Genomic DNA, 25,838 nt, shown 5'->3' with positions numbered 1-25,838 from the left:
AAAGGTCACATGTGAAGCTCCCATTCTGTACCGTGAGCTCTAACACAAAATGCACAATACAGTTGTTAAAATCCCAACAATGTCACAGATCTTTAAATGCGCACCTCCTCTGTCATAAAAAATATCTAAGATTATTATTATTATTATTATTATTATTATTATTATTCTTTGTCCATGGGTACAAAGATAAAAGTACAATGGTGAGACTTTACAATATAAGACAAAATTTAACAAACAAATACAGGGGGAATTGAGGGCCCTATTCCCATGGGAATTTACAATCTAGATGGGTAGGAGGATGGGAAACAGGAGGTGGGGACTGCAAAAGGTGAGAATGATGTTAGTGAGAAGTTAGAAGAGGGCAACTGTTAGGTAAGTGAAAATTAATTAGTTACTGAGTTGGGTGATAAGCCTTCCTGAACAAGAAGGTCTTTAGGGAGCATTTAAACGAGGACAGGTTAGGGGATAGTCTGACAGCTCGAGGAAGTAAATTCCAGAGGGTTGGTGCCGCATGAGAAAAGTCCTGTAAGTCTAGCATGGGAGGAGACGATAGTAGAGTATGCAAGCAGCAGGTCATTGTTGGATCTTAGGGGGCGGGCTGGAGTATATTTGTTGATGAGTGAAGACAGGTAGGGTTGGGCAGCATTGGTAAGGGCTTTGTAGGTCAGGGTGATAATTTTGAATTTAATTCTGCTGTGAATGGGGAGCCAGTGAAGAAACTCGCAGAGAGTTGCAGCAGATACAGAGCATCGGGAGAAGTGGATTAGCCTGGCAGAGGCATTTAGGATGGATTGAAGGGGGGAGAGGTGGGAGAGAGGGAGGCCAGTTAGTAAGTTATTACAGTAGTAAAGTCAAGAAATTACCAGGGAGTGGATTAGCTGTTTAATCATTTCAGCGCTCAGAAACGGACACATTTGTAGATATTGCATAGGTGGTTGCAGCAGGGTGAAGAGAACAATTGGATGTGGGGAATGAAGGACAGATTTGAGTCAAGTGTGACTCCAAGGCAGTGGACTTGGGGTGATGGGGAGATATTGGTGCCACCAACAGTGATAGAAAAATTAGAAACTGGAGTAGAATTAAAGAGAGGAATTAGAAGTAGCTTTGTCTTGGACATGTTTATTTTTAAGTGGTGAGAGGCCATCCAGGAAGAAATGTCAGGTAAGCAGTCACTGATGTGAGAATTGACAGAAGGAGAGAGCGAAGGGTTGAATAGGTAGATCTGGGTATTATCCTCATAGAAGTGATAGTTGAAGCCATAGCTGTTGATAAAGTTACCCAGTGAAGAAGTGTAAATAGAGAAGAGTAGAGGACCCAGAACAGAGCCTTGAGGTACTCTGACAGAGCAATGGAGAGGAGGATTCACTAGCAAAAGTGACAGAGAAGGATCTGTTAGAGAGATATGAGTGAATCCAGGAGAGGGGAGTGTCACAGTGCCCAAGAGAGCTGAGAGTCCATAGGCGGAGGGGATGATAAACAGTGTCAAAGGCAGTCAAGTAAGATGAGTATAGAGTAGTAGCCATTGTTTTTAGCAGAAAGGAGATCATTAGTAACCATGGTGAGGGCAGTCTCAGTTGAGTGTTGGGGATGGAAGTCAGATTACAGGGGGTCAAGCAATGAGTTAGAGGACACAAGGACTTTTGAAGCTAGCGTAAGCAGTGATATGGGACAGTAGTTTGCAGGAGTATTGGGGTTGAGGGAGGGTTTTTTGAGGATGGGGGTGACCTTTGCATGCTTGAAGGAAGATGGGAATGAATCGGTAGAAAGAGATAGGATGAATATGTGAGTAAGAGCTGGGGTGATAGTGGAAGACATAGAATATATTAGATGTGAAGGAATAGGGTCAAGTTGGCAGGTAGTGAGGTGTGAGGAAGACAATAAGAAACCCACTTAATTATCAGTGGTTGGGGGAGGGTGCAGAGAGTGGCAAAGGGGGTCACTGGGGGCAAGGTTGAGAGATTGCAGGCTTGTGTTGGGATTTTGCTTCAGATGGAAATTGTTTTATTGAAAAAGTAGTCAGCCAGGTGCAGGGGGTGGTGCAGGTGGGTAGAGGAGTAAGTTGATAATGGAGAAGAGTCGTTTAGGATTTAAGGAGTGAGTAGATATAAGAGAAGAGAAGTAGGTTTAATTAGCTAAGTGAATGGCAGAGGTGTAAGAATAAAGAATGAGAGTGCAAGGGATGGAGCAGACGATGTGGGGCTTGGCGTAGTTGGGGAGGAGCAAGGGTGTCAAGTGCAGAGGTGTATTGTTATGGTGGGTTGTAGCAAGATCAGGGCAGGATATTGTGGAAGTGTGGGGGAGAAATTTTTGAATAAGGTTGGAAAGTTGGAGAGGATCCACAGTGTGCAGATTTCTACAGGGGCGAGGGGGGGAAGTAGGTTTAGCCTGTATATCAAGATTATAGGTGAGCATTAGGTGATCTGAGATGGGAAATGGACGACAGGTGATGTTAGAAAGAGAGCAGAGATAGGAGGATACCAGATCGATATAGTGTCCATTGCGGTGAGTAGGGAATAGGGTGGATTGTGAGAGGCCGAAGGAGTTAGTAAATAAGAGATGTTAAGAGGCAGCAGGGGTAGATGGGTTATCAATGGGTATGTTGAAGTCCCCCAGAATTAGAGATGGGGGGGATATCTATCAAGCCATCAACCGCAAATCCACTGGAATTCCGCAGCGTAATTGTTACGAGCTTGATTCAACCTAGTTTTCAAAGCCTACAGACCAGCAAAATTTGAAATCTGTGATGTAACATACAATCCGCCGGTCTCAATCCGACAAAGATCGATGCTTACGTCATTACAGATGTTCCAAATACATATTCAGCACTATTTGACACTTTTTCAAAGTTAGCAAATAGTTAACAGGTACGCTCGCGGCTATTCCGGCCCAGCGTACCTGGTTTTCAATCCGCCACCCTGGAGGCCGTGGATGCCATAGGAATCAATGGGAGTCTGAAAGCAACGAAAGCTTATGTTCGATGCTGCCAGATATCCCATTGATTTCTATGGTAGAAAACCAGTTACGTTTACACCTAACACCCTAACATAAGCCCCGAGTCTAAACACCCCTAATCTGCCGCCCCGACATTCCCGCCATCTACATAATGTTATTAACCCCTATTCCGCCACTCCCCGACCCTGCCACAACCTAAATAAAAGTATTAATCCCTATTCCGCCGCTCCCGGACCCCTCCGCCACCTAAATAAATGTATTAACCCCTATCCCGCCGTTCCCAGATCCCGCCGCCACGGTTAAATAGTAGATTTAAATAATTTGAGTAGGATTAGGCTTTTTTTTAATATGTAATTTAGTTAATTTAATTGGTAGTTTAATTTAAGTGTAGTATAGTATAATATGTAGGGTAGGTTAATTTCTAGTTTAAAAATAGTTTATTTTAATTCTACAGGTAAGTTTAAATTTATTTTAAGATAAGGATGTGGTAATTTTAATTTAAAGTTAGCGGCTTGTTTGGTTTAGGGGTAAATAGCTTAATTTAGTTTATGGTGATTTGGGGGGCTGGCGGTTTAGGGGTTAATAGGTTTAGTTAATGGTAGTGATATGGAAGGCCAGAGGTTTAGGGGTTAATATGTTTAGTGGTGGCGGGGTCCAGGAACGACGGGATAGGGGTTAATACATTTATTTAGATGGTGGCGGGGTCCTGCAGCAGCGGGATAGGGGTTAATACATTTATTTAGGTGGCAGAGGGGTCTGGGAGAGGCGGGATAGCGGTTAATAACTTTATTTAGGTGGCGGCGGGGTCCAGGAGTGGCGTGATAACGGTTAATAACTTTATTTAGGTGGCGGCGGGGTCCAGGAGTGGCGTGATAATGGTTATTAACTTTATTTAGGTGGCAGAGGGGTCCGGGAGCGGCGGGATAGGGGTTAAACATTTTAGTATAGTGGCGGCGTTTAGTGACAGGGTATAAATAAAGTTGGTAAAAAGCCGAATAGATGCGAGATCAATGACTGTTAGTTAACAACAGTCCGATGCTCTTCACCCCGTACTTGGTGCATGGCTTTTTGTCGGCTTTTTTATATATATGGTGATCGTATTCAGGTCTGCGGCCGCGATGTTAGGCAATGTTAGGCGAGCGTATTTGTGCCGTTGAATTCAAGAAAGTTGACGGCTTGATAGATATCCCCCTAGGTGTATTTGTAGAGAGAAAGTGAGGAAGCTAGGCAGAAAAGTTGTCAAGGAATTGGGAGGTCGGTCCAGGGGGGCAATAGATAACTGCCACTCTGAGAGAGAGGGGGGGAGAACAGGTAAATGCAGTGGACTTTAAAGGAGGAAAGGAGAGAGATGGAAATGGAGATAGGTACTGGTAGGAGCAGGAGGGGGAGAGCAAAATCCCAACACCACCACCAAGTCTCTCACCTGACGTAGGTGTGTGGCTAAAATGGAGATGTCCGGGAATTAGAGCAGCAAAGGAATCAGTGTCAGAGGAAGATAGCCAGGTTTCAGTAATTGCTAAAGCGTTGGAAACAAACAGGTCGTGAACGGTTGTAAGTTTGTTACAGACAGAGCAAGCATCCCAGAGAGCAGAAGAAAAGAGAGGGGATACGCGCTGTGGGTTAATAGAGATGAGATTGTTAGGATTGCGTGACTTAGGGTTTGTATTGTGGAAGTCTGATCGAGAGTGTGAAAGTGTGGTGATTGCTGCAGGTCCAGGGTTAGGAGAGATGTCACCAGTAGTAAGCAGTAGTAGGAGTGTGAGTAACAGAAGGTGAGAGTGAGACTTGTAGGAGCTTGTATGATTAGACACAGGAAAGTTAAATTGGGAAGTTTTTCTAAGGAGACAGAGTAGTTCATGAGAGGACGGCATAGGGGATGAGAGAAGGGAGGGTGAGATATAATTAGTGTTGGGTTTTGTTATAGGGACATAACCACAGTTTTAGGGGAAGCGCAGACAGAAAGAGCAGAAAAGATATGGAGAGCGTTGTGCAGGTGTATAGTTAGTGAGTTTTACTTGTTAGTGGGACTGCAGTTACCCCCTCCAGTTTCTAACTCCAGTGAGTAACTCTGCCACTTGTAACACAGAGCCACTTGGAGCACAGGGCCACAGAGCCAGGGCTTAGAGAGCCTGTGTTCTGCTACTTGTAGCAGTGAGATCTAAGTTGCAATGATTTGATTCCAGGCAGCTGGTTACAAAGCAGCCTAGTTAGCTAGACAGGAGTTACAAACACTTGCAAATTAGATGGGGGGGGGGGCAAATGGCAGTGTGAGCTTTACAACTGGCAACAAGAGAGCTTCTGGCACAGGAGGAAATGCGATATGATGGCACATAGTAGCCATTCCATTGTAGTAGTAGCCAGCAGTTTAATGTCCCTTTAAATTGATAGCGCTTTTGTGATATTTTTCTTTATATATGTTTATAATGCTATGTCTATTTTTCTGGAATAGGTTTATAATGCTATGTCTATTTTTCTGGAATATGTTTATAATGCTATGTCTATTTTTCTTTATATATGTTTTTAATGCTATGTCTATTTTTCTTTATATATGTTTATAATGCTATGTCTATTTTTCTGGAATATGTTTATAATGCTATGTCTATTTTTCTGGAATATGTTTATAATGCTATGTCTATTTTTCTGGAATATGTTTATAATGCTATGTCTATTTTTCTGGAATAGGTTTATAATGCTATGTCTATTTTTCTGGAATATGTTTATAATGCTATGTCTATTTTTCTGGAATAGGTTTATAATGCTATGTCTATTTTTTACCTATAAATATTTTAGTAATGCAGAATCTAAACAAAACAACAAATACACGCCATTTTTTGGCCAACTGCCTTAAAGGGGCATGAAACATGCAATTTTAAACAACTTTAAATGTACTTCTATTATCTAATTTGCTTCATTGGCTTGATATCCTGTATTTCATAGCATAGCTAAATAGGCTCAGTAGCTACTGATTGGTGGCTGCACATAGATGCCTTGTATGATTGGCTCACCCATGTGCATTGCTATTTCTTCAACAAAGGATACCTAAAGAATGAAGCAAATTAGATTAAAAAAAAGTCAATTGGAATGTTGTTTAAAATTGTATGTTCTATCTGAGTCATGAAAGAAATATGTTGGGTTTCATGTCCCTTTAAATATAGTTTTATTGCTAAACAAGCTAAATTTATATCAATCCTCAAATCCTTGCAGGCATAACCTTACCTTCAAGCCTCATCCCTACGGTCAGACACTTCTGAAAACGACAGTACGGGCATCTTTTCCTCTGCGTTTTGTCGATTTTACAGCTCTGGTTTTCTGTGCAAGTGTAACGCTTGTTATTCTGAACTGTCCGTTTAAAGAAACCCTAGAGGGATATAAGAAAAAAAAGCCCTTATAGAAAATGAAATAAAAACAAACATAAAAGTTAAAAAAAGATCTAATCTTTTAGCTGCTCATTTTGCCACAGCTTCTTATTTAAAGGGTCAGTCTACACCAGGATTTTTATTGTTTAAAAATATATGGCTAGATTACGAGTTTTGCGTTATGGCTCATAACGCTGCTTTTTCACTACCGCTGGTATTACAGGTGTTGTAAGTATAGCTGTACCGCACACCTTATTGGCCGTAACGCAATGTAACTACCGCACCTTTTCAAAAAGTCCTTTTTCAATGGAACTTCCACAGCGCCGGAATTATGAGTTTTGCCTGTCCAGCCAAAAAGTGAGCGGTACAGCCTATAACAAGATCTGTACCGCCACCTGAAAGTCAGTAGTTATGGGTTTTACACTACGAAGCTGTACCATAAAACTGATAACTAAAGTGTTACAAAGTACACTAACACCCATAAACTACCTATTAACTCCTAAACCGAGGCCCTCCCGCATCACAAACACTAAAATAAAATTATTAACCCCTAATCTGCCGCTCCGGACATTGCCGCCACTTTAATAAACATATTAACCTCTAAACCGCCACACTCCCGCATCGCAAACACTAGTTAAATATTATTAACCCCTAATCTGCTGCCCCCAATGTCACCGCCACTATACTAAAGTTATTAACCGCTAAACCTAACCCTAAGAGGCCCATTTATCAAGCTATGAATGGAGCTCTAGGGCCTGCAGACAACGCCGGAATTCAACCCGATCGAGTACGATCGGGTTTATTGACACCCCCGAGTCTGCAGGGGGTGGCGTTACACCAGCAGCACTTGTGAGCTGCTGGTGCAATGCTGAAAACGGAGAGCGCATTGCTGTCCGCATTCAGCGAGGTCTGGCGGATCAGGTCCACCAGACCTTTGATAAATAGGCCTCTAAGGCCTCTAAGTCTAACCCTAATGTAACCCTAACCCTAACACCCACTAACTTTAACCTAATTAAAATAATTCAAAATAAAAATTACAATTAATACCTAAATTATTCCTATTAAAAACTAAATATATACTTACCTGTAAAATAAACCCTAAGCCAGCTACAATATAACTAATATTTACATTGTAGCTATCTTAGGTTTTAGTTTTATTTCACAGGTAAGTTTTTATTTATTTTAACTAGGTTGATTAGTTATTAACTATTTACTAACTACCTAGCTAAAATAAATACAAACTAACCTGTGATATAAAACCTAAGCTGAGTTACACTAACACCTAACATTACAATAAAATTAAAGGGACAGTCTACCCCATAATTTTTATTGTTTTAAAAGATAGATAATCCCTTTATTACCCATTTCCCAGTTTTGCATAAATAACACAGTTATAATAATATACTTTTACCCTCTGTGATTATCTTTTATCTAAGCCTCTGCAAACTGCCCCTTTTTTCAGTTCTTTTGACAGACTTGCAGTCTAGCCAATCAGTGCCTGCTCCCAGATAACTTCTTGTGCACGAGCACAGTGTTATCTATATGAAATACGTGATATAACACCCTCTAGTGGTGAAAAACTGTTAAAATGCAATCTGAAAGAGGTGGGCTTCAAGGTCTAAGAAATTAGCATATGAACCTCCTAGGTTAAGCTTTCAACTAAGAATACCAAGAGAACAAAGCAAAATTGGTGATAAAAGTAAATTGGAAAATTGTTTAAAATTACATGCTCTATCTGAATCATGAAAGTTTATTTTGGCCTAGACTGTCCCTTTAAATAAATTAAATTAAAAAAAATACATTTATCTAAATTACAAAAAATAATAAACACTAAATTACACAAAATAAAAAAAGAAATTATCAAAAATAAAAACCCTAGCTACACTAAACTGCCAATAGGCCTTAAAAAGGCCTTTTCCGGGGCATTGCCCCAAATAAATCAGCTCTTTTACCTGTAAAAAACAAATACAAACAACCCCCAACAGTAAAACCCACCACTCATACAACCAAACCCTCCAAATAAAATCCTATCTAAATAAACCTAAGATCCCCATTGCCATGAAAAGGGCATTTGGATTGAGCTTGCATTCTATTGGCTGATTGGAACAGCCAATAGAATTCAAACTCAATCTTATTGGCTGATTGTATCAGCCAATAGGTTTGAAGCTTAATCCTATTGGCTGATTGCATCAGCCAATAGGATTTTTTACCCTTTAATTCTGATTGGCTGATAGAATTCTATCAGCCAATTGGAATTCAAGGGACGCCATCTTGGATGACGTCCCTTAAAGGGAACCTTCAGTGTACGGCTGGGACCGTATGAAGAGGATGCTCCGCGCCGGATGTCTTGAAGATGGAGCCTCTCGTCGTCGGAAAGAATGAAGATAGAAGATGCTGTCTGGAAGAAGACTTCTGCCCACCTGGAGGACGACTTCTTGCCGCTTGGATGAAGACTTCTCCCAGGCTTTGTTGAGGACTTCTGCCCATTTGGATGAAGACTTCTCCCGGCTGGATGAGGATGGATGCCCGGTCTTCAAAAACTGTAAGTGGATCTTCAGGGGTTAGTGTTAGGTTTTATTAAGGGTTTATTGGTGGGTTTTATTTTTAGATTAGGGACTTTGGGCACCGTAAAAGAGCTAAATGCCCTTTTAAGGGCAATGCCCATCCAAATGCCATTTTCAGGGCCATGGGGAGATTAGGTTAAGTTGGTGGTTGTTTGTATTTTTTTTACAGGTAAAAGAGCTGATTTCTTTGTGGCAATGCCCCGCAAAAGGCCCTATTAAGGGCTATTGGCAGTTTAGTGTAGGCTAGGGGGGTTTTATTTTGGGGGGGCTTTTTTATTTTGATAAGGCTATTAGATTAGGAGTAATTTGTTTTTATTTTTGATCATTTCTTTTTTTATTTTGTGTAATTTAGTGTTTATTATTTTTTGTAATTTAGATAAATGTATTTTTTAAATTTAATTTATTTAATTTTATTGTAATGTTAGGTGTTAGTGTAACTCAGGTTAGGTTTTATTTTACAGGTAAATTTGTATTTATTTTAACAATATAGTTAGTAAATAGTTAATAACTATTTACTAACTAGTCTACCTAGTTAAAATAAATACATACTTAGCTGTGAAGTAAAAATAAAACCTATGATAGCTACAATGTAATTATTAGTTATATTGTAGCTAGCTTAGGGTTTATTTTATAGGTAAGTATTTAGTTTTAAATAGGAATTATTTAGTTAATAATAGTAAGTTTTATTTAGATTTATTTTAATTATATTAAAGTTAGGGGTGTTAGGGTTAGAGTTAGACTTAGGTTTAGGCTTAGGGGGTTAATATATTTATTTAGTGTTAGTGATGTGGGAGGCCAGAGGTTTAGAGGTTAATAAATTTAGTATAGTGGTTGCGGCGACGTTGGGGCGGCAGATTAGGGGTTAATAAATGTATGTAGGTGTCGGCGACATTGGGGGAGGCAGATTAGGGGTTAATAAGTGTAGGTAGGTGTCGGCGACATTGGGGGCGGCAGATTAGGGGTTAATAAGTGTAGGTAGGTGTCAGAGATGTCGGGGGCGGCAGATTAGGGGTGTTTAGACGCGGGGTTTATGTTAGGGTGTTAGGTGTAAACATACATTTTGTTTCCCCATAGACTTCAATGGGGCTGCGTTACGGAGCTTTACACTCCATTATTGCAGGTGTTAGGCTTTTTTTTAGCCGGCTCTCCCCATTGATGTCTATGGGGAAATCGTGCATGAGCACGTCAAACCAGCTCAAAGCAGCGCTGGTATTTGTGTGCGGTATGGAGCTCAATGCAGCCATATTGCCAGGTTTTTGCAAACCTGTAAAAGCAGCGCTTATAAAGGTGAGCAGTGACAATAACTTGCAAATTATTACCGAGCCACTCATAACGCAAAACTCGTAATCTAGCTGATAGATAATCCCTTTATTACTCATTCCCCAGTTTTGCATAACCAACACCGTTATATTAATATACGTTTTACCTCTGTGATTACCCTGTATCTAAGCCTCTGCAAACTGCTCCTTATCTCAGTTATATTAATATACTTTTTACCCCTGTGATTACCCTGTATCTAAGCCTCTGCAGACTGCTCCTTATCTCAGTTACATTAATATACTTTTTACCTCTGTGATTACCTTGTATCTAAGCCTCTGCAGACTGCTCCTTATGTTAGTTATATTAATATACTTTTTACCTCTGTGATTACCTTGTATCTAAGCCTCTGCAGACTGCTCATTATCTCAGTAATATTAATATACTTTTTACCTCTGTGATTATCTTGTATCTAAGCCTCTGCAGACTGCTCCTTATGTTAGTTATATTAATATACTTTTTACCTCTGTGATTACCTTGTATCTAAGCCTCTGCAGACTGCTCATTATCTCAGTAATATTAATATACTTTTTACCTCTGTGATTACCTTGTATCTAAGCTTCTGCAGACTGCCCATTATCTCAGTAATATTAATATACTTTTTACCTCTGTGATTACCCTGTATCTAAGCCTCTGCAAACTGCTCATTATCTCAGTTATATTAATATACTTTTTACCTCTGTGATTACCTTGTATCTAAGCTTCTGCAGACTGCTCATTATCTCAGTTATATTAATATACTTTTTACCTCTGTGATTACCTTGTATCTAACCCTCTGCAGACTGCTCCTTATCTCAGTTATATTAATATACTTTTTACCTCTGTGATTACCTTGTATCTAAGCCTCTGCAGACTGCTCCTTATCTCAGTTATATTAATATACTTTTTACCTCTGTGATTACCTTGTATCTAAGCTTCTGCAGACTGCCCCTTATCTCAGTTATATTAATATACTTTTTACCTCTGTGATTACCTTGTATCTAACCCTCTGCAGACTGCTCCTTATCTCAGTTATATTAATATACTTTTTACCTCTGTGATTACCTTGTATCTAAGCCTCTGCAGACCTCCCCCTTATCACAGTTATATTAATATACTTTTTACCTCTGTGATTACCTTGTATCTAACCCTCTGCAGACTGCTCCTTATCTCAGTTATATTAATATACTTTTTACCTCTGTGATTACCTTGTATCTAAGCCTCTGAAGACCTCCCCCTTATCACAGTTATATTAATATACTTTTTACCTCTGTGATTACCCTGTATCTAAGCCTCTGCAGACTGCCCCTTATCTCAGTTATATTAATATACTTTTTACCTCTGTCATTACCTTGTATCTAAGCCTCTGCAGACTGCCCCTTATCTCAGTTATATTAATATACTTATTACCTCTGTGATTACCTTGTATCTAAGCCTCTGCAGACTGCTCCTTATCTCAGTTATATTAATATACTTTTTACCTCTGTGATTACCTTGTATCTAACCCTCTGCAGACTGCCCCTTATCTCAGTAATATTAATATACTTTTTACCTCTGTGATTACCTTGTATCTAACCCTTTGCAGACTGCCCCTTATCTCAGTTATATTAATATACTTTTTACCTCTGTGATTACCTTGTATCTAACCCTCTGCAGACTGCTCCTTATCTCAGTTATATTAATATACTTTTTACCTCTGTGATTACCTTGTATCTAAGCCTCTGAAGACCTCCCCCTTATCACAGTTATATTAATATACTTTTTACCTCTGTGATTACCCTGTATCTAAGCCTCTGCAGACTGCCCCTTATCTCAGTTATATTAATATACTTTTTACCTCTGTCATTACCTTGTATCTAAGCCTCTGCAGACTGCCCCTTATCTCAGTTATATTAATATACTTATTACCTCTGTGATTACCTTGTATCTAAGCCTCTGCAGATTGCCCCTTATCTCAGTTATATTAATATACTTTTTACCTCTGTGATTACCTTGTATCTAAACCTCTGCAGACTGCTCCCTTATTTCAGTTATATTAATATACTTTTTACCTTTGTCATTACCTTGTATATAATCCTCTGCAGACTGCTCCTTATCTCAGTTATATTAATATACTTTTTATCTCTGTAATTACCTTGTATCTAAGCCTCTGCAGACTGCCCCTTATCTCAGTTATATTAATAAACTTTTTACCTCTGTGATTACCTTGTATCTGAGCCTCTGCAAACTGACCCTTTATTTCAGTTATTTTGACAGACTTGCTTTTTAGCCAATCAGTGCTAACTCCTAGGTAACTCCACGTGCATGAGTACAATATTATCTATAAGACACACATGAACTAAAGCCCTCTAGCTGTGCAAAAACTGTCAAAATGCATTCAGATAAGCGGTGGCCTTCAAGGGCTAAGTAATTAGCATATGAGCCTACCTAGGTTTAGCTTTTAACTAAGAATACCAAGACCACAACACAAAATTAATGATAAAAGTAAATTGGAAAATTGCCCTATCTAAATCATGAAAGTTTAACCCCTTGAGTGCTGACAACGGCTCTGAGCCATCACACATTTTCCCAGCCAGGTGCTAATGATGGCTCAGAGCCATAGATAGCACTCACCCAACTTGAGGGCAGTCTGAGGGCTCCCATCTACTCCCACCCCGGCGATCTGGCCTATATAGTGACAGGCATCGCCGGGGCTTGACATTTTGTGCGGTGATGTCACGTGCAATGATGTGATGACGTCACCGCGCAACTTTATTTAAAATTAGCAATTTCGCCTAACCTTTCCAACGGTATATGTATTGGGGATCTGTAAAAAAAAGTTAAAAAAATATACAGTATATTTAAAAAAAAAAAAAATTTGGGAAATGGCTTAGCAGCCAAAGGGTTGGGACATGAAACCCAAAAATTTTCTCTCATGATTCAGATAGAGAATAAACTTTTAAACAACTTTCCAATTTACTTCTATTATTTATTTTGCTTCCTTCTCTTGTTATCCTTTACTGAACGGTTTATCTAGGTAAGCTCAGGAGCAGCAAAGAACCTGTGTTCTAGCTGCTGATTGGTGGCTGCATATATATATATACCGATTGTCATTGGTTCACCCATGTGTTTAAATAGAAACCAGTAGTGCATTGCTGCTTCTTCAACAAATGATACCAAGAGAATGAAACACATTTGATAATAGAAGTATACTGGAAAGCTGTTTAACCCCTTAAGGACCAACGACGTACAAAAAACTGTCATTAACGACCAACAACATACCCTGTATGTTGTCAGTTGATTCAAGCGGTGGAAGTGATACTGATCGATTCCAGCTGCTTTCATGTTATTGCAGAGTTGCCTCGATATTGAGGCATCCTGCAATAACATTTTTCAGCCATCCGATGCAGAGAGACACTCTGTGGCCCTCTCTGCATCGGCCAGCGATAGTGCCGATTGTTGGTGGCTGTGAGCAGCAGCAGGGAGGCGGGTGGGGGGCCATCGCTGGTGGATATCCGGTAGAGAGGGACAGGATCACGTGCAGTATCTAAGGGATCTGGGAGGGGGTGGGGGGTAGGTCATTAGGGGAGGCAGCTACACTACAGAAAAATAGTTTTTTTTGGGGGGGGGGTTCAATATAAAAAGTAACTCTATTGCAAACTGGGTAGTAGCAGACAGCTGCCAGTACCCAAGATGGCAGACAATAAGCTAGAAGGGGAGGGTTAGAGAGCTGTTTGGGGGGGATCAGGGAGGTTGGGGGCTAAGGGGGGATCCTACACAGCAGAATATATTTAAAAAAAAAAATGAAATTAAAAAAAAGCCCTTTATTTTAGTACTGGCAGACTTTCTGCCAGTACTTAAGATGGTGGGGAAAATTGTGGGGTGGGGGAGGGAAGAGAGCTGTTTGGGAGGGATCAGGGGATGGAATGTGTCAGGTGGGAGGCTGATCTCTACACTAAAGCTAAAATTAACAATACAAGCTACCTAATTAACCCCTTCACTGCTGTGCATAATATAAGTGTGGTGCGCAGCAGCATTTAGCAGACTTCTAATTACCAAAAAGCAACGCCAAAGCCATATATGTCTGCTATTTCTGAACAAAGGGGATCCCAGAGAAGCATTTACAGCCATTTATGCCATAATTGCACAAGCTGTTTGTAAATAATTTCAGTGTGAAACCTAAAGTTTGTGAAAAAGTGAAAAAAAAAATGTATTTAATCGCATTTGGAGGTCAAATGGTGGCATGAAATATACCAAAATGGGCCTAGATCAATACTTTGGGATGTCTACTAAAATATATATATATACATGTCAAGGGATATTTAGGGATTCCTGACAGATATCAATGTTCCAATGTAACTATTGATAATTATGAAAAAAAATGGTTTGGAAATAGCAAAGTGCTACTTGTATTTATTGCCCTATAACTTGCAAAAAAAGCAAAGAACATGTAAACATTGGGTATTTCTAAACTCAGGACAAAATTTAGAAACTATTTAGCATGGGTGTTTTCTGGTGATTGTAGATGTGTAACAGATTTTGGGGGTCAAAGTTAGAAAAAGTGTTTTTTTTTTCAATTTTTTCATCATATTTTATAAAAAAAATTATAGTAAATTATAAGATATGATGAAAATAATGGTATCTTTAGAAAGTCCATTTAATTGAGAGAATAATGGTATATAATATGTGTGGGTACAGTAAATGAGTAAGAGGAAAATTACAGCTAAATACAAACACTGCAGAAATGTAAAAATAGCCCTGGTCCTTAAGGGTAAGAAAATGTAAAAATGGTCTAGTCACTAAGGGGTTAAAATTGTATTCAGTGGGGCCGATTTATCAACCCTCTGTTGGACATTATCCGATCAGCGGATCATGTCTGACAGACTTCTCTGAATGCGGAGAGCAATACGCTCTCTGCATTCAGCATTGCACAAGCAGCTCTTGTGAACTGCTGGTGCAACGCCGCCCTCTGCAGATTCGAGGCCAGTTGATTTCCCTTGATGTCTGTCCGCCTCCTCAGAGCAGGCAGACAGGTTATGGAGCAGCGGTCTTTAGAAACACAGGCCTTTAAGCTCCATACGGAACTTGATAAATGGGCCCCTCTATCTGAATCATGAAATACATTTTTTGGGTTTCATCTCCCTTTAATTTTGACTTGACTGTTCCTTTAAAAATGCAGTATGATTGTGAACTCTGTGTACAACATATATTGACCGACAACAAAACAAGTAGTGTTCAGAATTCAGCTATAGTGCGCAGAACAGCTATGGGGGCGAAATTCGCCCCCTCTTATGACAACCTATATTAAGGTTGGTGGTAGCTGTTCCGCGTCTTTGGGGATGATAACCCTTTCCGAGAACATATCTTGGATTTCGGTCACTATATTGATGATCTTTTGTTCATTTGGAAGGGTCCTGAGGAGCTTATTGTCCTTTTTATAGCATTTTTACAGGAAAATGATTTAAATCTAAAATGCATTCATTTACACAGCAAAGAGAGAGAGTCTCTTATCTTGATATAGAACTACATTACAATGTTGAGAAACAAATTATTGAAGTAGAACTATACCGTAAAGAGGTGGCTAGGAATATGATCCTTAATGCCAATTCTTGTCACCCTAGACACACAGTAGTGTCCATACCAAAGAGCCAGTACATCAGAGTTAAACGTAACTGTACTAAACCTGAGAAATATGAATTTCATGCTAATGAGCTTACTGATCGTTTCTTACAAAGGGGTTATAAGGAAAATAACCTTGAAAGTGCTTAAAATCAAGTTGATGTTTTAGAAAGAGATTCTCTGTTCTCTCAAACTAGGAAGTCAAATTCCTTAAAGAAAAAACCTAAGTTCATCACAACGTATAGCGGCGAGTATCATAAAATTTGCAATATAATATGTAACTCGTCCATTTTGGAAGTTGATGATAGACTTAGGGAAATTGTACAGGAAGGCTGTGGCTTTTTCATTTCTCGCAAAGCTAAAACTTTAGGCAATATGCTGTCGCCTTCAATGCTACCAGTGATTAAAAGGGAGAATTGGCTTTCTCTAAAACCTGGTTTTTACAAATACAACAGCATTAGATGCAAATCGTATTCACATGCATTATTTGGTCAAGAATTTACCTCTCAAGTTACAGGCAAAGTCTATCAGATTAAACAATATTCCACTTCATCTTTTGTAATATATCTTCTGATCTGTAGAGGGTGTAACAAACAGTATGTAGGACTCACTACACGCCCCCTGAAGGATCGCTTTTTAAAGCACCTCAGGTCAATTAAAGATCCTAAGTCCACTACTCCTGAATCACTACATTTTAAGAAAGAAGACAATTCGGATGTTTCTCTCCTGACATTCCAGTGTATCCAAGCTATTCCCAGATACCCCAGAGGGGGAAATAGAGAGGAAACTCTTAGACAAAGGGAAGTTTTTTGGATTTTCCAATTGGAGACTGGAGTACCTAGAGGTCTAAATTCTGAATGGGATGTTAAACTATTTGTAAAATAAATCAGACCTAAATGATTATACACTGACTTAGAATATTAAGTAATAAGTTTGATAGTTCTATCTTATCTTTATTTGTATGTATTTTGCTGTGGATAAAGTATCCTCTTATGAGATTATATATATTATGAATGTATAGCTTACATTTGAGATAATATTCCTTTTTTTTTCACTTATTATCATTTTTTTGTTTTGTCCTTCTCAAGAGTCTTTCAAAATGCTCTATACATGCCTCCTCTTTAGATATATTGTCCCTTTAAGTATATCATTTAACCTTTTGTATCTCACTTTAGGTGAGTTAATTAACAATTATAGTTTAGTCATTCTGATTGGATGATTAGTTTAGGAAGGTGATACACAGGTGTATAAGAGAACTGTTTGGTCATTAGGTTGTAGGTGGTCATTGATAAAGTACAGTATTTTCTATACGGAACATGTTTGAACATGTTCTACATTGTCCTGTGATGTGCTGTGTTATACATTGCTGATGTTTAATAAATACTTCTGCTTTTATTGGACTTGGGAGTCCTGTATTCGTTGTTCGTTGGAGACCTTGGTGCCTTTTGTTTGTGTTGTCTACTAACATATATTAACTAAACTGAAATAATTTATTGTCCTACCATACAAAGCGCTGTTAATGTTATAATATACATTATTTCCTCTCACACATATCATTGAATCCAAATGGAAAATATGGCCGTGTAGACATTTGATCAGTTGCTTCCATTTCAGATCTGTGTTTTGTTGGTATATTAGGTTACAATTATTTTCAATATTGAAAAAAGTGTGCTTTGTTCTGTTTAATCCATACAAAGTCTTATTCGTAGTCTTATGCTACAAGGTTTTACAGTTATTTGTATATTTTACAGTGCTGCAGATCTTTTAACAATGTTTATTTCAAACAATGCTTCCATTATCCAAGATGTGACACTGCTGACGCCAACCAAAACCTTAAAATGCATCTAAAATGCTATTTCTTTGTTTCCTATTAAAAAACAAACAAACAAACAAACAAAAAAAACAACAGGCTTTGTAGAACAGGATATAATATATACTGCATTAGAAAAATCAAGAACAAAAACCCCCATGTGCTGTATAATGTGACCTGGGTCAAAAAGACCTAACAGGGTTATATTTAATAGATATATAAATACGGTTACAAAATAATAGATATTTGTATTTCATATAATCTGTACAATATAGAGGTCTTTGAGACTTTTAGCAATGAAAGCAAATGATACATCACAACTGGTCATTGTGAATTTTTACTTCTGTTTTCTTTCATATTAGAATGTTTTAAACATTAAAATATTTTTTTTGAACCGCTTTGTTTAAAGAAGAAGAATTTCACACTCTGATACATAACCTTCAGTTCCATATGAATGGGGTCAACTGTAAAACATACATTACAGTGCTAAAAGATAATAAAAAAAATAAAATGTGTATATGTTGCCGGTAAAGTAATTGGGAAATTCTAGCATTACCCGTGTAAACCTGACATTACCCAAGCAGCTGTGGGTAAAGTCCAATGTAACATGATAAATCTTCTCAGACTGATCGAGACACTGCATCAAACATATATACGATGCCACGCAAATAATCCATTACGGACTAATAGATGAGACATTTTTTCTCATTAATATTATCTTGTGAGTTTTTAGTATAATATATTTTTTAGGTAAGGGGAAGAGGGCACACTCACAGTTTCATAATATATTTATTTGGATTTTACTTATAATAAATTGTTTGTATCCATCATTTCCCAAGGTTCACTTGGTGTGGATGCCAAAGGATTGGTGGCAGGCCTTCCTTGAATCCCCCAAGCGGAGGAAAAAGAAATAGTGTAGATGGGGGAATTACAGTACATCGGACTCTACCCACAGCCGCTTGGGGAATGTCAGGTTTACCTGAGTAATCCATTCTGACTTTACCCATAACATATATGTATATATATATATATACTGTATATACAATCAATTATTGACCTCACCAGCAGAATAAAGTAACATATATGTATATATATATATACTGTATATACAATCAATTATTGACCTCACCAGCAGAATAAAGTAACATATATGTATATATATATATACTGTATATACAATCAATTATTGACCTCACCAGCAGAATAAAGTAACATATATGTATAATATTTGTAATGAAATGGAAAATACAAAGTTCTGAAATGCTATAATCACACTCTAATATAAGAAATTATTATTACACACAAATTGTCTTTGCTCAGATATTGAATTTGAAGTTGTTTATTTTGTTTGTTCAGTGTTTGCTCATTACGGGTATTATGGTTCTACCGTACGCAACATATAAATAATGTCATTGTATTTATTTATTTCACGCTCTGCAAACAAAGCCAGCTGGAATGCAGATCATATACTTAGGTAGAAAAAACACAATATCAAAGTCACAAGTAGGATTAGAGACCAGCACTACAAATAAATGATTCATTATCCCCTGCACACTCATCCTCAACACATAAGAGTTTGTACCTATATTTTGTATAACTATATGCTCATATAATCTAGATGTTTAAAAATACATCTATTATCTATCTATCTATCTATCTATATAATCTATCTATCATCTATCTATCTATATAATATATCTATCTATCTATCTATCAATCATCTATCTATATAATCTATCTATCTATCAATCATCTATCTATCTATCTATCTATCTATCTATCTAATCTATCTATCATCTATCTATATATCTATCTATATAATCTAGCTAGCTATCAATCATCTATTTATCAATCTCTCTATCTATCTATCTATCTATCATCTATCTATCTATCAATCAGTATATCTATATATCTATCTATCTATCATCTATCTATTGGTATAACTATCTATCTATCATCTATCTATATAATATATCTATCAAATATATCTATCTATCAATCATCTATCTATCTGTATCTATCATCTATCTATATATCTATTAATCTATCTATCCATCTACCTGTCATCTATTTATCGGTATATCTATCTATCATCTATCTATATATCTATGTAATCTATCTATCTAATTTATCTATCTAGAAAGCATCTATCTATCATCTATCTATCTATCTATCTATCTAGCTATCCATTATCTATCACCTATGTATATATAATCTATCTATCATCTATCTATATAATCTATATATATATATATATATATATATATATATATATATATTCTATATTTCTATCTATCTATCATCTCTCTATCTATGTAATCTATATATCTAATTTATCTATCTATCTATCTACCTATCTATAAATCATTTATCTATCTATCATCTATCTATCTATCAAACATCTATCATTCATCTATCTATCATCTATCTATCTATCATTTATCATCAATCATCTATCTATCTATCTATTATCTATCTATCTATCTATCTATCTATCATCTAACTATCTATCTATCTATATATCTATCAATCATCTTTCTATCTATCTATCTATCTATCTATCTATCTATCTATCATCTATCATCTATCTATCTATTTATCTATCTATCTATCATCTATCTATCTATCTATCATCTATCTATCCATCTATCTATCTATTATCTATCTATCATCTCTCTATCTATCTATATAATCTATATATCTAATATATATATCCATCTATCTAAATCTATCTATCTATACATCTATCTATTATCTATCTATCTATCTATCATCTATCTATCTAATACAATTACAATATCTGTATGTTGCGTAGAATCATACAATCAGTTATGAGCAAACAGTGAACAAAACAGACAATTTTATATTGAATATCTGAGCACACAACAAAGCTCAGTTGCAGTCTGTAACAGAAGAACACTAACGCACACAACAGCAGTTGGATATGGTATCGGAGAGACTATTTCTTAGCTCAGTTTACTCAAAAAGTTGCAATTTTTTTTACACTGCAGCATTTATTTTATTTAAAAAAGCCTACCGCACCAGGTGTTCCCAGGCGGTCTCTCATACAGGTACTGACCAGGCCTGGCCCTGCTTAGCTTCTGAGATCAGACAGGATCGGGTGCATTCAGGGCAGTGTGACAGCAGAACACTTTGTAGCATTTTTAATAAATAGATGAATGCATCAAAAAAAAATTAAAAAGATTAAATAAAAAATGACTTATGTCTTTTGCAGCTATTAACGTCACAATGAGCAAAGAGTCAAATTCTATTACACTTATTTAGGAATCCTCCTCCTATTAGACACCAGAGAGTAAAAGAGACATTTGCGTTTATTCTGCATGTGTCTAACCACTTTTCTTTGCCACCACTCACCCTTACATTATAAATAAACCAGACGATTTATTGCTGCTGTATTTTTACAGTTGATAAAGTTTATGTCGCTCACTGGGATTCGTGGACAGCTATTTGCCATTGTAGTTTTTTATAGTATAATTAATAATGGGATAAATATTTTATAGAAAAGGGCTCACATCCCATCTACAATGTTCACTACTATGACTACAGAAATTGTTTTCATAGAATGCACAGGAACTCAAGTCTCTAAATTCTCTAAATTTCCACACAAATTCAGACTAATATCTTCCAGTTCACGTCAATATTTTACCTATTACTGTCCGCTCCATTAATATGTGGATCCATCTCTCTTGGCTGGTTTAATTTGACAACTGGCTTAGAGTCTATTACGGTAGACTACTCCTTGTTATAACTGGAGGCGACACTCATGGATGTAATAACACCACTATCACTTGTGACCCGGAGCAAAGACTTGTTGATACATAACAACACCGGAGTCATCTGTGTTTTTGTACAACGCTTGTTCCAGGTAACAGATGTATGGGATGTGGACAAGCGCCTACTCTGTTCCCTATAGGCTTGAGGGGGGTGATACCTAGTAACCACCAAAATAAATCAGCTAAAATATACGGGGACCCCCAAGCGCCTACCAACAGGAGGCAAAGGGATAAAAATGGGTGTGGCAGTATGTACAATAAAACCTGATTTATTGCCTATACATATAAAAGCTTAATACATACATTTTATACAATACATGGATCCATGGAAAATTACAATAAAAATACAAATACAATAAAAACCAATGAAAGGTATAATAAAACAGATGTTTAGAATAAAAACAATGGTAAGTGCAATGGGTAATGTGGTCCTCCTAAGTGTGAAGTCCAGTGGAATTCAGTGATATACAACAATGTGAACAAATGGTGTAAAAATATAAAAAATATTCCAAAATAAAATGTCAATCAATCCTACACACGGTGTGAAAAAATGGTGAAAAAATGTAGATTCAGAGAATAAGTGAATAAGTCAAACTATAGTCACCCAGATCCTGTGGGATCAAAATAGTGGTTGTAAGTATCCAAAAGTGTTTTACCGGAAAGAGTATTATGTTCTGCCGCAACCGGAAGTGATTAAGACACCTCATGATATGTAAACAATGACACAGCTAATCGGAAGTGATTTTAATCTTTAAATTATTATTTTAAATTATGGTTTTGGACTTTATACGTTATATTCACTGCAGTTATCACAAAAATCTGCCTTAAGTAGCACATTGATCCAGCTAGCAGATACTGGATTACGACTTCGAGATCTTACAAACAGGATATGACATCATAGTCTGCCACCACCGGAAGTGATACTATGCTCCTGAAGCTATAGTATCAAATTGATAACATATTTTAAACATCACTTCTAAACACACTATTTCTTATAGATACATTATACCTATCTATACAACAGAAGCAATTTCTTTGAATATTCTTTTACGATTACAATTAATAAAATGATTGCCCATACCCATCAGACATCTGAATAGGAATATATTAGAAACACTGCCCACACCCATGTGACACCGGAAGTGGGCGGAGCCTATTTTTGGCGCAAAATTCCTCAGACTACTATTGGTCATAACACCCTTTATAAGGGTGCATAACCCCCAAACAAATCAGTCTTGATAAAGGCCTAGAGCAAGGCCGAAACGCGTCGACTGATATTGGTAAGCTCTATTTCATTTAGGTAAAACTTATTTGAAGGTATCTGCACCATATTTGTTTTTGATTTTTAGGTGGACATCATTTCTCTGTCTGAAAATTTGGTTCACTTTTGGTGGGCCCAGCATTTCCTCCATCTTCACATCTTCACCACACCACAACACTTTTGGATACTTACAACCACTATTTTGATCCCACAGGATCTGGGTGACTATAGTTTGACTTATTCACTTATTCTCTGAATCTACATTTTTTTCACCATTTTTTCACACCGTGTGTAGGATTGATTGACATTTTATTTTGGAATTTTGCATTTTTACTTATTTTGAAATTTTGCATTTTTATAAATTTTGAATTTTCATATATTTTTTATATTTTTACACCATTTGTTCACATTGTTGTATATCACTGAATTCCACTGGACTTCACACTTAGGAGGACCACATTACCCATTGCACTTACCATTGTTTTTATTCTAAACATCTGTTTTATTATACCTTTCATTGGTTTTTATTGTATTTGTATTTTTATTGTAATTTTTATTGTAATTTTCCATGGATCCATGTATTGTATAAAATGTATGTATTAAGCTTTTATATGTATAGGCAATAAATCAGGTTTTATTGTACATACTGCCACACCCATTTTTATCCCTTTGCCTCCTGTTGGTAGGCGCTTGGGGGTCCCCGTATATTTTAGCTTGTTCCAGGTAACCCCAATGAGTGCATTTATAGTTTTAAGTTCTGTTTGCAAGATCTCACGTATGTTCGGAGTATAGAAAGGAGAGCGGCGCAAAGGACGCTTAAAGACTTTATTCGTGTTGAACTTTATTATCCTTTTTATTTGGGCATCTTTGTGTTTAGATTGTTATATTTTTTTGTGCATGTATACATGTATTTAGTATCTATTCAAATATTTTTTACTAAGGACCTTTAGCAAATAATATTTTTTTTTATTTGTGCAACAGTTATGTTTTTGGGATTTGGCATTTGAACTTGTTGTTTGGTCCAAGAGAGAGCACGGATTTATCTTTGTAATTTGTCTATGTTCTTTGTCTATGTTAAAGTCTGGCACTGCCTATCTCCATTAAATCAGTTAGTTATTTTATACCCCAAATAGGCTATGTATTAAGGAGTGTAGCCTTGCTTTCTACCCCATTACAAAGTATATATCCTCCAAAGTTAGCATTTTCAAAGCACTGTCATTGTTGACTGACCCTGGAGGCCCCTATCTGTTTCAAAACATGAAAATTGCTAGTGAGATCTTCCTATTATGTCTCAGTGGGATAAAGTGTCTTATTCTTTGTAGGTTTCATTTAAATCAGTGTTTCTCCTCTCCGGTCTTCAGGACCCTTAACAGGTTAGATATTCATTATATTTTAACTAGAGCGCAGGTGAAATAATCAGCTGATCAGTAACCATGGTTATTAACCTGCTCTAACCCTTCAGATGACTATTTCACCAGTGCTCTAGTTAAAGGGACACCCAAGTCAAAATTAAACTTTCATTATTCAGATAGAGCATGCAATTTTAAAAAAACTTTCTAATTTAGTTCAATTAAAAAAAGTGCACAGTCTTTTTTTATTCAAACTTTTTGAGTCACCAGCTCCTACTGAGCATGTACAAGAATTCACAGAATAAGCGTATATGCATTTTTGATTGGCTGATGGCTCTCACATGGTATGTGTATGCAGTTGTGATTGGCTGATGGCTGTCACATGGTACGTGTATGCATTTGTAATTGGCTGATGGCAGGCACATGGTGCAGGGGGAGTGGAAATATACATAAATTTTAAAATTGTCAGAAAAAAAATCTACTATTCATTTGAAGTTCAGACTAAGTGCATTGCAATGTCTTGTTATCTTGCATTTGATGATTATGCAAATCTAAAGTGTTGACTGGTCCTTTAAGATATAATGAATATCTGCCCTGTTAAAGGTCCAGAGGACTGGAGTTGAGAAACACTGATTTAGATATTACCATCCTGGTTTGTACCCAACATGATAATGATAGTTTACTTCAGGAACACTATACATACAATGTTCATGAATGGCCAAAACCACCAATATCTAACAGACATCGTTCTATTAACAATGTCCTACATTTTTTTTTCTTAATCAATTATATTTGTCTGACACATGGATATTCTCTAACCTCATAGGCAATATTCTTTCTACTTCCACCCACAGAAAAAAATTTACTCATATAGATGATCTTTTTATAACGTCCCTTCACATTCACTGTCTGTATCTTTCCATTTCAGACTATGGTGCCGATTTATCAATGCCGACGGCATACGCTGTCGGCAATTTAACATTGCACATGCTGCCCCCTGCAGATTTGCAGCCAATAGCTGGGGGTGTCAATCAACCCGATCGTACATGATAGGGCGGATTGCAGACCACAGCCTCAGAGGAGGCATATGAGTTAAGAGGCAGAGGTCTTAAGACCACTGCTTCTTAACTCCTGAAGGCTTGCGTGGAAACTGGACGATTAGCGGCAATTTGGCCATTGGTAAATTTGCCCCTATATCTGTGAGTGGCTTAGCTTTTCTGTTGGGGAACTTAAAAAATCTTTCTGCTGACTAATGATTTCCAAAACAAATATTCTCCCCAGAAATGCTTAGGTCACTTACAGACCTATTGACACAATTATGTACATTATAGTTGGTAATATTACTATGTTTTAGAAGGCTATCAGGGTACACAGATCCATCTGACCATATTATAGACTGGGCCTTTTCACAAGCAAAATAACTAGAGGACACCTTAAATAACTAAAAAAGAAACCTTAGGCTTACAGTGATCATAAAAGTATTAATAATTCACATATCATCAAGTCAAACACATGATCCTTCACTAAAATCTGTATATAACTCTATAGCCACAGAATAGGCAAGCAGCAAACACATCAGTCTACTCGATTCTTTACTGCAGAAAAATAAAATCTGGAAAACATCTTGGTAACTTTACAAGTAGAGACGTGCACGGGCGAAAAAATGTTTGTGATTTTCCCCAAAGTTCGTTTAATTCCAATTTCATTCACGTGGGCATTCTTTTTAGCCAAATATTGGATTTGGAACAGCAAAAATATACAACTAATTTTAACAAAAATCTTACATTACAGAATTCTAACAATTAAAATAAACTATTTTTAAAGGGACACTGAACCCAAATTTGTTCTTTCGTGATTC

At 37.1% G+C, this 25,838-nt stretch overlaps 1 protein-coding gene and 1 pseudogene across 1 annotated transcript in view; both read right to left on the bottom strand.

Moving 5' to 3' along the window:
• Window positions 1-25,838, bottom strand: part of NR5A1 (nuclear receptor subfamily 5 group A member 1) — a 310,741-nt gene that overhangs the window by 231,272 nt on the left and 53,631 nt on the right. Inside the window, 1 exon segment of the mRNA XM_053695487.1 lies at window positions 6,169-6,310. Within this exon segment, the coding sequence (XP_053551462.1) occupies window positions 6,169-6,310 (142 nt within the window).
• LOC128643279 (uncharacterized) lies at window positions 20,607-20,725 on the bottom strand (annotated as a pseudogene).

The sequence above is a fragment of the Bombina bombina genome, chromosome 12 (genome assembly GCF_027579735.1).
Source record: "Bombina bombina isolate aBomBom1 chromosome 12, aBomBom1.pri, whole genome shotgun sequence".
NCBI lineage: Eukaryota > Metazoa > Chordata > Amphibia > Anura > Bombinatoridae > Bombina > Bombina bombina.
This window is presented reverse-complemented; position numbering and strand designations above follow the sequence as displayed.